This window comes from Sylvia atricapilla, chromosome 6 (genome assembly GCF_009819655.1).
Source record: "Sylvia atricapilla isolate bSylAtr1 chromosome 6, bSylAtr1.pri, whole genome shotgun sequence".
NCBI lineage: Eukaryota > Metazoa > Chordata > Aves > Passeriformes > Sylviidae > Sylvia > Sylvia atricapilla.
Window position 1 is genome coordinate 12,948,141 of NC_089145.1, and position 12,504 is coordinate 12,960,644.

The 12,504-nt window shown below is 36.7% G+C and overlaps 1 protein-coding gene across 11 annotated transcripts in view; it reads right to left on the bottom strand.

Annotated features, from left to right (window-relative positions):
- Window positions 1–12,504, bottom strand: part of SOX6 (SRY-box transcription factor 6) — a 369,253-nt gene that overhangs the window by 63,470 nt on the left and 293,279 nt on the right. For 9 of the 11 annotated variants that reach the window (XM_066320815.1, XM_066320816.1, XM_066320822.1 and 6 more), the window contains one exon: window positions 3,591–3,740. The exons of the other annotated variants lie outside the window; for them this stretch is intronic. In XM_066320815.1, the coding sequence (XP_066176912.1) occupies window positions 3,591–3,740 (150 nt within the window). The remainder of the gene's footprint in view (window positions 1–3,590; window positions 3,741–12,504) is intronic. 11 annotated transcript variants of the gene reach the window in all.

Sequence of the window (12,504 nt, forward strand, 5' to 3'; positions counted from 1 at the left end):
TACAAAGAATTATTTAAAATTTCCAGCAGCTCGGTAATGCTTTTGCACTGGTTCTTTTTGAAAAGTTCCTGGCACTATAAAAATAAGTTATGTAGCTTATTTTTAAATGTATTAGAAACGAAGGAATCAGAAGTACTACCATGAAAGAATCATTTGGAAACCCTGACAGCTCTTTGGCCCACATTTAGAGCTGCTGCTAGCTTATACATTCCACGCATCTAATTCAGAGTGCATGTTTTGTTTAGTGAAATAATCTATGCTGGTCCCTCATAATGGGAGATAAGAATTTCTCTGAATTCAAATTCTTTACTTATTAGGGTAGTGACTACATACCATATGGACTTCGAAATATATTTCATTTTCTACTATTTTTGTTAACTTCACACTATTTAATTATCCAAATGTCAAGTTTTTGACAGATTTATGCAAAATCAAAACTATTTTCCACATAATCGCTATTTTGCTCCTTGTTTGATACTTCTGTATTATTTCCATATCGTGTACTTGTTTTTGCTACATTTAACCTTTAGCATATCTGTACGTTTTATTTGCATTAAGACAAGGAAAATTCTTAATCGTGTGTAAATCTAGTATCAGCCTTTTATATGATTTGATACTTTTCATTTGCAACTGTGGAGGAAATTCTCTCTGACATATGCATTGTTTCTGTGCTGTAGAATAGGTCCGTCTAAAAATATCTCAACTTTTTGAAGATGACTTATTTAAGCTATTAATTTCTTTGATAAGTATAAACATTAACAGTGCAATCTTCTTCCCATTCTTTGAGCTTTTTCCTTCTACTTAGTACATTAAGCAAGACAGAGCACTTGAAAAATTGTGAGAAAGTGATTTTCTGCCATTAAAGAACCCAGTAAGACAGATCTCACATTTAAAATATGCCCAGAGTAGAATTATGCTGGATATAAAAGATTGTTCATATTTTAAAGCACGGCACTGATCATTTCGAAGCTTAGAATTATGTCAAAGTACAATAATTAATCACATTATCTCATCTTTTCTATTCTCCTTACTGTCAAGCAAAGTACATCTGGTCACACACAATGCATCAAACAGGAAAACATAACAAACAGATATTCATAATGCCATCATATCTCCAGCTTTAAACTTTTCCCATAAAACTGCACGACATTTCAATTCATCCTGGCCTCGGAGTATGCACAAATGTCCACACCCTTTCAGGGTCCAGGAGAGACCACAAGCTCAAGGGTACAAGGGACAGAGCCCATTTTGGTGCTTTGTGGCCACACTTACACACGACCTCTCTCCTTGCACAGATAAAAAGTTGCTTCCATAAATGTTTCCCAAGAGTTCAGAGCCCCATTCAGACTATGAAGTTTGCCAGGCTGGGCACTGTGAACATCTGCACATACAAATCTACACTACAGTGTTCAATTTTTAAATACTTATCCCTCTGATACCATAATGAAAGAACTCTAAACACTGCTAGAACTTGTTCGTTTGTATTACATGGACAGCACTGTCATTTCTGCAAGACAACCAAAAAGCTGGGAAACATTCTGGTCACTGACTTAAGGAAAACCTCAATTACTTTTTGAAAGATCTAGCCTCTATAAAAGAATTGCATTAGTTCTATAAATAGTGCATGTAGTTTACACAAACTGCTTAAAACCAGAGAAAATATAGAGGATTTCTTAGGCAATGCATGACCATCAAAACTGTCACAGCTAACAAAGGTAACAATATGCAGAGACTGAATATAGGTACTGCTTTCATACTAATAATTTCTTCATTAGCTATTGGTATTTGACCACACAAAACACTTGTAGTTCACCTTTAATATTCTGAATGCAGTAGTGTGCTCAATAAAAATAATCATAAAAACACTTCAATTTTTATTAACATATACTTTAGTCCATTCAAGTTACATTATGTAGGGAAACCCCCAAGAATTTGCACGTGGTCAATTTTGTAATAGGACTCAGCTGGCCACAAACCTGGAACAGCATTGGCCTTGGTTCAAGAAGATATGTGCTTGAATTTAACCAGGGAAAATTTGACTCATACAGTAAAGGTTTGGTTTGGTGTAGGTCCATTTGGCTCGCTCGCTCCCAGAATTACTTTTTCACATTAAAGTAGTCGGTAGTATATTCTCAATGCCATAAATCACTGGTGTTAGGTATCACCATACTATGGCAACTTTGCTGGAGCAGTTGGGCTTTGCTTTTGGTGGCTTCTGTATTGACCACAGCAAGCTCTGCATCTGCGGTAAATTTCCCTGACTGCTCTCAAACCTGGCCTTGGATTACAAGAGGTAAAATATTAGACTAATACACATCCACAGCTAAGTAAAGTGAATGCTTTGCTAAATAAATGCTAGATCTGGCCATAATGGAGTAGTTTTTTATTTATTAGTACTCTCAGCCTAGCAAAAAAGTGTCATGGAAATTTATCAGCTCAGGCAGAAATATCTACTCACACACACTTTACCACGATGATTGATGATAATGAAAAAACAAATGATATTTTACTCTCATGTCAAAAAATGGGAAAAAAAAAGAAAAAAACAAGAAAAAGAAACCACCACCTCGAGTAAAATCTTCTCAGGCTGGTTTGAAGCTAAAGACTGTTTGCTTGTAAGATGCAGGCAGGCAGGAAGAAAAAAAACTAATACATCCTCTCTATTTCTCTCCCCACAGAGTCACTAGATGCCACCTTTAGATTTATTTTAATTGTTCAGCACTTATATCTGTATCATTCAAATGGGTAAAACACCTGACTGAATGTTGATTTCTTTTTTGGTTTTTGGGGTTGTTTTTGTTTTTGTTTTTTTTACAATTTGGAGTAAATTGGTCCCAAGCATGCTTTCCATTCTCACGAAATCCCCAAGCATCCGGGGAGAGCACAGCAGGAGAAGCCACCCAAAGGCTGCTCCACAGGTTTCACGGGGAGCACAGAGCTCATTCCAGGCTCCTGGCAAGTGCCATGTTGTAGCTGCCTGGTTCCAGGCTGGTGAGAAAAAGCAGGCACAAGCACTCGGCAGCGGCACAAAAACCAGCGAGGAGCAGCGGGGTTGTCAGCAGCTGTGTGAAATCAGCAAAAGTCAAATCAATCTGCAACAACACAGTGTTTTCCCCAGAGCCCTGACTTACATCTTAGTTTTACAGGAGGCTTTTCCAAAATTGTAGAATTAAGTACACGTAGAGATTTGTAAAATAATTAGAAGCTCTACAGTCTCTCCCTTACCCTAACGATGTAAGCCAGCACCACGTTTTAAGATACTCAAGAGTTCGAAGTGAAACAATTCATGAAATGGATGTCATTTATGCGTCTTACCACATTACAGACTGAAATCTTGGAAATATCACATTTTACTGATGATTCTGTTGTGCTGCCTCTGGGAGGAAGAGGGATGCCTGGTATTTTTGGAAACAAGTGAATGCTTTCTCTTCCCTTCCCTATACTGATAATACAGCACTAAAATGGAACTTTTTATTTGAGTACTGAAGAACTGTACCATGGCTCAACTTCCAACTGTAAAACAATTAGAGAGATCATTTGCTCTTACTGCCCTTGTCAAACACCAGCTTTTTTTCTTTACTGAAAAATACCTTAACTTGAGTTACCGGGCTGGTCCCTCTCTTCTCATTTTTCATCCCAGTGGGTGAAAGTGCCCCTGTCGTATTTGGAGGCTGTGGAGTAGATGGCATTTTGGCTCCAGGAGAAACTTGCATGCTTGCCAGCTGAGCTGCATACAGTTGCTGGAAGACAAGAAGATATACATATATTCCTGCAATATTCCTAAAGAAAGAAGCTGTAAATGTACTTTTTTTTTTTTCCCCCACTGGTGTTTCTTTTCTTAAAGGATCTTTTTCAGCTCTTGTTTGTGGCTTCCCTTTCTGCTATTTGTAAAAAGAGAAAAAACACAGTCTGGAAAACTCCCAAACACCAATCTCTTATTTCATCATTTGACTTTTGCTGATTTTTCTTGATTTTTTTTCCCTCTTGCTAATGATGGTCATGGTGTTGAGCAAAAAATCACACTGTGCCTGAATATAAAAAGCAAAACTGATGAAACTGTAAGGCTATTTATGAAAAGGAGGTATAAGCCTCTGTCAGAAACAATAATAATCCAGGTCTTTATGTTCTTAGCAAGAACATAAATTAACCCCTAACTCCAGAAACTTTACTGACAGCTGCCAAAGGAATGGTTTCCTACCAAAAGGCAAAGTTAAAATAGCCAACAAGGTGTGTTTCCATCTCTCTGTACAGTGGTATATCTTCTATAAATTCTAATTATGAATCTAGGCCTTATAAGTTCCTGGAAACAGTGATGAAAGTACAAAAATAAACTCTAGCAGAACTTTTCAAAGAGCTAAACTGAAACATGGACTTTTATATTAGAATAAACATTCCCAACCAGTAAGAAGTGTATACTGAACAAAACCAATTTGGTCCAATTGCTTTCCAGTGATCAAACTTAAACCCTCACCTTGAATTAGCACCACGAATAATTAATTCTTCTGCCATGAACAGGGAAGATCCTAATCCCTCTTCTACACATAGATCTACATAAACTTTGCCTTATTAGTGAGAAAAAAGCCAGGTCGTTTGTATTAATTTCCAACATTACTATCATTCAGATGGACAAATAAAAAAAATTACAGTAATCAAAAGCAGACCTTTCAGCACATGTAATTAAATGAAAGCTTAATAAAGAATAATTTGCAAGAGCCAGATGTGCTTATGTCATAATTGTTGCTTTCTTTGGAACAATTTTTCTGGTATAACAAGCCTCCACAGAAATGAAAGTTACACAATACTGTAAGTTCAGTGGCTTGGTGGCGAGACAAACACGGGAGAGAGGGGCAGAGTCACAGCTCAGGGTGACAAATGAAAACTATTGTTTGTTTGTTTGTTTCCATCCCTTTCCAGTACCACACAGGAACTACAAAAGGATCACAGATTAATGTTCTGAATTTCTTTTTTTTTTTTTTAACCAATTTAACTTCTTCTTCAACTAAGAAGATTACTTATACTTAACTAAAAGACAACTAAAACTTTTGGACTTAACAGTACTGTGTGTTGCACTTTCAAGTGTGTGAAAGGAATTCTGTGTAAAAATAAACTCAGATTTATCAACTAAAGTTCAAAAGAATTTCCTTCTCAGGTAAGCCATCAGGGCACAAAAAATGTGGGGCATAAGTTATTCTTTCTACAATATTCCATATTTCGTAGAAGAGAAAGCTTGATTGTCAATTGTGGCAAGTAAAATAGTGTGTTGGGTTGACCTAGGCTGGCTGCCAGCTGCCCAGCCAGCCACGCTCTTCCTCCTCCCCTACTTCAGCAGGGTGGGGGAGAAAATAGGATGGAAAAGCTCATGGGTCAAGATAGAGAGATCTCTCATCTATTACAATCATGGGCAAAAAAAAACCAACAAACCACAACCCAAACCATCACCAACCAAAAAAAAAAAAAAACAAAACAAAACAAAAAAACAACCAAAAAAAAAACAAACACCAACAAACACCACCACCTTGACTTGGGAAGAATTTATTTATTCTAATTCACTATGGATTTGCCTGGCAAGAAACAGAGATAAATACTAAGGACCTATCCCTGCCATTTCCCCTTGAAAATTTCTTGAAGAGATATTTCAAGATCAATGCAAAGATAGAGACACATGCCAGCAGCCAGAGTAGGACTTGCTGGTCACCTGAGTCCCCCCAGCACTGGCAACAGAAGCACCCACAGCATGTTGAGGATTGACATCAAGAAAAGTGGGTTGTTCTAGTGACTATCTAGGAAACGGTTTGATTTTGGAAAGGCAAACAGGAAAAGTAGAATAAAATTAGAATTTTTCACCACTCCCCTCCCAGGGTGTTGAGGGTTGTATTGGCTGTACTGCAAGTCCTGTCAGGGAGAAATATTTCAAAGGGAAAACAGAATTTTAAAAATTTTATCATTTATATATCTGTGTGTATATATATATCTGTATATATAAATCATGACTGGGTTATTCCAAGGTCTTAGTACTGGCTTTGGCCTGACATTTCAATAAATGTATTTTAAAACATAAAAGCAAATGTGTAAATAAGTAACAGTAATTGGCTTTCTGCTTTGCTTAAAACAAAGCTGTTCTACAAGCAAGTACAAATACTGCAAGAATTCACACCAACACTAGCAACATTGCTGTGTGGACTGGAAAGCTGTATAAGTTTTAAATCCCAGTTTGTATGGGGAGCTAGCCAGTGAGGAAAAATATGTGCACGCCACCATTGCAGGGGAAAAAAAAAAAAAAAAAAAGGATATTTTTGCAAATACCACTGCTGTGGCTCAAAGTGGCAATTTAGGACCTCACATTGAGATGGTCAGATTGTGAAGCTTTTATTTGCAAGATTGAGGAGAGAAATAAAACGCAAACATTGAATGAATGTTGAGTGTTGGCTTTTAAAGCTCAAAAGCAAAAGATTCAACGGAATTTTTTCAACTGAAATTCTTACCTACAAACTATTTCAGAAGTATAAAAATTAAAATACCTTAAACACTGAAACATATCTTATTTTTGATCTCTGCCTGTCACAGAAAGAGAAGAGCATTTTATAATCCTAATGCTAACTACTGACTCAGGAGGCTCTTGATTACAAATTAGATATTCAAAAACATCGAGTATTCATGATTGTTTTAAGAATGTATAGCCTGGTTTTAATTTTTTTTTTTTTTTCTCAGAGGTCACAATGTTAGATCCTTACAATCCAGCATCTAAATAAAAGTAATGCTGATTTGGAGTTCCTCAGTGCCCCTGAAATTGTTAACAATTTTCAAGCCCAGCTTAGCTAAGGTATACAAACAGGGATGCAGCTTTTCAGTTTTCAGAACTAGGCTTCTTCTAAAGTCAGATTTGACACCTAAGGGTGAGATTTTGAAATGTCAAAAGTCTCAGGGCAGTGGCAAATCTCACATTTAAGCATCTCTGAACTTACAGGCTCATGGACCTAAGCACTTGTTACTAAAACTCTATTCCAGCAGTAATAAACTAAAAATCCAAGGGGAATTTATGAAAGTTGGAGGTCACTATAAGTCTGAATGAAGTTCATCTACTTTAAAAAGTTTCACAGAAGTAGGAGAGTGCTGTACTTAGCACGTGTACAGAACAACACAAGTGCATACTGATTTTTTTACCTGGAAATGGCAGAGCTCACACCAAGCCCTTGTTAGAGCTTAGAGCTATAACAAGTCAAGAAGAATTGAATTGCAAACAAAAATAACAATTCTGTGATGCTAGTGATGGTGTTTTCTGCTTCAGAAATTGCCTACAGAATCTGATTAATTATTTTGATTTCACTTTTCTTATAAAAAGTATCTTCCATGATCTAGAATTTATCTAAAAAGCTAAAAAACAATAACAGACCATCTTGACTGATCCAAATGTTAAAACCATTTCTAACGCCATCTAGGTTTCAAAATGCCTCTGTGGGATATTTCCATAACACAGAAGCATAATTGACCTCACTGCCAGTATTCATTCACTCCTTGCCAGAAGACAAAAGCCCTAGGCTCACATATTGCTCTTAAAAGTTTAAACATTTTTTCATCTAGTTTTTCCAGCTATCTTTCAATAATCAAAACTCTTTCATTAGCTCAAGCCCCTCCCTTTCCCTACAACTTTTCTCTTGGACATAGGTCTGTGACATTGCTGGACACATTCTCTGCCAAATAACACTGAGCATTGCAGACAAGAACAGAGCAAAGCTTTCTATGCACCAGATGTTTTCCCTTTTTTTTTTTTTTTTTTTTTTTTTTTTTTTTTTTTTTTTCCCCAGCAGGAACATTCATATTTATCTCTTAGGCTGCATCTTCTATGTCTAAAAGAATTTTAAAAAGTGAAGAATTTTGAGAATTAAATGGCACATGGTGAGGAAAACAGAATTGGCCATGGAATCATAGAACCACTGAAGTTGAAACAACCTCTAAGATCATCAAGCCCAACCATCAGCTTTGCTCTGCCGTGTTCACCAAATAAACCCAAAGTGCCACATCCACACCATAACCCTTTTACCAGGGGCTCATCAAGGCCAGGCCCTAGGGAAAAAAATGTTTTGAGACGATATTCAATAAAAAGTGATCAGCTGCTGCCCAGAAGAGAGGGAGCATCTTGAGATATAAAGTTTCAGGGAGGAAACTGAGAGACCGGTTGCCCTCATGTACACAGGACAGAAAGGCAAGGGCTAGAAACATTTCACCTGACTCTGTGGTGAGGGAGCATTTTGCCACAGCTGCGGGGTTATAATTCAGATTTTATTTTTGCAGCAGAATTCTGAAGAAATTAAAAGAAAGCCATGTGTGAAAAAAGGAGATAAGAAAAAGTGGTTGATTATCAGTGCAGCAGATAATCGAACTCTGGGGAATGAGGGCTGGCCCAGCACAATAAAATGCAATGGGTGTTACTTGGAAGATGCACCACAAAGAATTTCAGCAGAAGATGGCTTGCTTGAAGTAGAAAGAAGGGATCTGTTCTAGAAACTTTCACTCTTTTATTTTCTTTCCTCGGGAAAAATGCTAAATTTTATGAACCCTGATTAATTCTGAAGTCTTACATTACTAAAAATGGAAGCCCTATGTTACATCTTCAACAAATACATTTGCTACAGTAAATGAAACTGAACAATAAAGCTACTGAGAATCAAGTGAGAATCCTTATTTGTCAGCATTTTAAATGAATTGTGCAAAGCTGAAATATCTTATTTATAGAGATGAAAGTTCAGCTATTTAGACAATGAGTAATTTGGTTTCTAAAGATGAAAAACTCTAAGGAGTGACTGCAAGTGCTGTTGAAATCCTGCACTACAAGAGGTAATGCAGTTATTTTTTCCATAGTATATTTAGTAAGTAGTGTTGCAAAGCTATAATACCAGCATTTTCCTTCCGAGTACATAACATGCAATAATAGTACTTAGAACTATCTGATGACAAAGGTTTTTACAAGTTCACCAAAACCAGCAACATCTTCACTTTTTCCAGCACACATTTCTGAAAGGAAGCTACTGCAAACAAAAAAAAATGCACCTTAGGTGGGACTGCTTGTTTTTAATTATTGGTGTAGTGGTGTTTGAAAACAATTGAATGTCAAACAGATTAAAGGAAAGAGAGTTTCAGTTTGAAAAAGTTTTTCTTTTGTTTGGAGGAAGAACAGATTCGTGTTCACACCCATGTTTTGGGTGTCACAGATAATAACTATGGAAATAAAGTCCAAATGCTGACCTGAGCCCAGTGTCAGTGCTATAACCCTCAGCAGTTCAGGAAAGGCAAATTTTCAGAAAGCAGTATAGAAGCATAAATATCCAACTCCAAAATTTCAGACACATCTTAATCTAAGTGCAAGAACTGCTTCTAAACTAATGTTAATTTTACTCATTTCTTCCCATTTTCATACAAATTTTTTTTTTTTTTTGCATTGACATGCCTTTTGCACCAAATATGTTGTGATTAACACTGCAGTGCTCTACTGCACTCTACTACAACATCAAGGTAAGAAATGGACTATAGGCTTATGTGTATGTGTGTATATATATATATGTGTGTGTGTGTTTGTGTGTGTGTGTGTATATATAAAAGAAGAAAAAATCTCCACTACCCAAAAATGTTGCTATTCTCTTTGCTTTGAGGTTCTTCCTGTGTAGATGTTCAGAATGAAAGGTGGCCTAACAGAAAATAACATCCAGAATCACAGGACAGCCTAAGTAACCCATCAGCAGCTTAACCATCTGACAAACCCAGGGACAATTCGAAGGCAGCCTGTGGAGTCTGCCAAGGAGCCAGAAGCCATCACCAGAAAAACACCTTCCAAGCCTCAGCATCTGTGTCCTAGCAGAACTCTCCACACAAAATGAGGAGGAGGAAGAGAAGTAAAAGTGAACATAAAATTGTAAAGAAATTGTACTTATACGTGAAGGCAACACTTAATTGAATTTAAACATCTAAAACTTGGAAAAATAAAAGCTTTTGCTGAAAAAAAACCAAAACAAGATCCCTTGAATATTTTATGCCAAAAGTGTATGTTTCCTTTTGTTTCTGTTACCTGTTAAACCAGTGTATTTTATAAATTTATGATGATGAAATTTAGATGTCTCAGAAGCATTTCCTCAGTTTTTCTATGAGAAATGCTAACAAAGCAAAATAAGGTGAGTTTTACAGACCTTTTGGGACTGGGGGCCAGACTCTCATTTTCACGTGTGCCACCACGCAGATAATAAACAGCTTAGTATTTAAGAATCAACAAGTATCCATCATCTTAACTCAGAATTTTATGCAGAATAACTGAGACTTATTTGGCTCTCTTATTTGGGTCTATCTGAAAGGATGTTGATCATGCAGAGTGACCTGAAATTGCAATAAAAATCAGGGGGAAAAGTGTCTAATTTAGAACCATGATAAATTTAAAAAAAAAAAAATAGGATAATTATTGAGAATACTTCTGATACTCTACAAAATCCAAGTGTCATAGAGATGAGCATAGTTTGCTTGTAACAGCACCATTTTTTTCGTTCCCTGCTTTCTGATGTCTAATGTATCCGTAGTGGACGTAACATCCTGGTTTTAAACACCCATAGATCACTCTCCTGCAGACTCTGCTCAGCAGTAGAGAGTGTGAATATTCTCTACACCTTCCCCTGACACACCAAATACCTCTGAGGTGCAACATAAACAGGCAGCTAATGAATTATCATAACTAATGTCATAATAACAAAGATTGTTGCTGTGATTATTTATGCGCTTGCTGACTAATGTGCTCTCCGATTTATTAAGAACCAATATGTGCAAACAAGCTAACTGTATTTGTGAAAATACAAATAATACATTTTGTAGTCACAGGCAAAGTTAGAGGCATTCAGTTTTCCCTTTACGTTCAGTCTGTGTACTGAAAAATATTCTTTCTTATCTAAAAAATTATTTTACCAGTTATTCACATTCATTCACTTCAGAGTTTTGGCTAGCTTGTTATCCTTTTTTTTTTTTTTTTTTTTTTAAACTATTAACACCAGTAATTTCAGTGTCTGTCAGTTGCTATTATATATTATGTCAAGGGAAATTTTTATGTGGCCCTAAACTCCCCTCAGTTCCTGTCTCCTTAGGAGAGACACATGCCTGTATTGCTTCTCTCAAGCAGCAAAGGAACAGTTACCTAATTCCACCACTGAGTGTCTGCCGGTCCCAACTCCTTTCACTGACCACAAATTCACTGCACTGGTTCAGAAAAAGAAAAATCACTCTCATCTCTTCTGCTGCCCTGCTGTGGCTAATGGCCAGCCCAAACCGAAAATAAAAGAATCTCTCCACATTTCAGATACTGCAGCATGTATTGTTGCAGTACTGCAAAATAACAGCTTTATTTTGTTAAAAGGGCCTAACTTTAAGTGGACCATGGAATATTTATGGCTCTCAGTAGTCCTTTGAAAGAGTTATCTTATGTTTTTATGCCGATCATGGGTCAGAGGTTCAAATCAGCACTTCTTTCTGTCACTCCTTATATGTTTTACTATAATTTACAGCTCAGCAAGAGGACTCATAAAACAAAAGTGGCTATTTTACTTCAGCAACTAATTCTAGCTAATCAAAGCTTTCCAGCAAAACAACCCAGCATGAAACTCTGCGTGGAAAATATGCAGAGAACAAAGCGTTTTGTCAAATAACACATCTCATGATGTAAACACATATGTCTCTTATAGGAAATTTTATCGCTTCCACATTATCGGCACACAAAAGGAGCATTCTTGCTGCAGACCTGGTGCGACTGTGGAGCCATCGTCATTGGAAACAAGAGCCTGATTAGGTTCCCACACAGATATGAATAGATTTTCTTTTTTTAGTGTAATGCTGCCTTTCTTATTTCTTAAACAGACTAGTAATTGTGGCTGTAAAAACAGTGGTTGGACGACATTTGTTTCTTCATATTTTTTTTAGCTACCCAATGACACCAATTATCCCATATGGTTGTCCTCTTCTGGAAAGTCTGAGTTAATCCACAGCTGTGAAGATGAAGACGCACCCAGCAGGCTCTAAATCTGGTGGGTCTCTTGTCTGTTAATAAAGTCCACAGTCTGCTGGACAGATGTTAAGAGGATCTGTCTAATAAGTCAGTGACAAAGATCCAGACTACTTCTGAGGAAAATAATTAACCAAAACATACCTATCCTTTATAGTTTTTAATATTTTTTTTTCTTCATTTTTTGGAGAAGAAAATTTGCCTTACTTCATAGAGGAGCCCCACAGCACACACAAAAGGTCCTGCTCCAAAAAAAAAAAAAATGGACTAACAAACCACATTGGCATGTGTTTTGAAGAAATGATAGATCTTTTTGTCCATGACCTATTCCTGCATGCTGTTGTTCCTGCACTAGTATTTAAGTTTGGGTTTATTCATCATAAGATGAGGGGAGCCTGAATAGGTATTGTCAGCTAAAAAACATCTACTTAAATTTATAATGTGAGGGGAAATGTAAACTGAAGATGAAATCAGCATTTTAC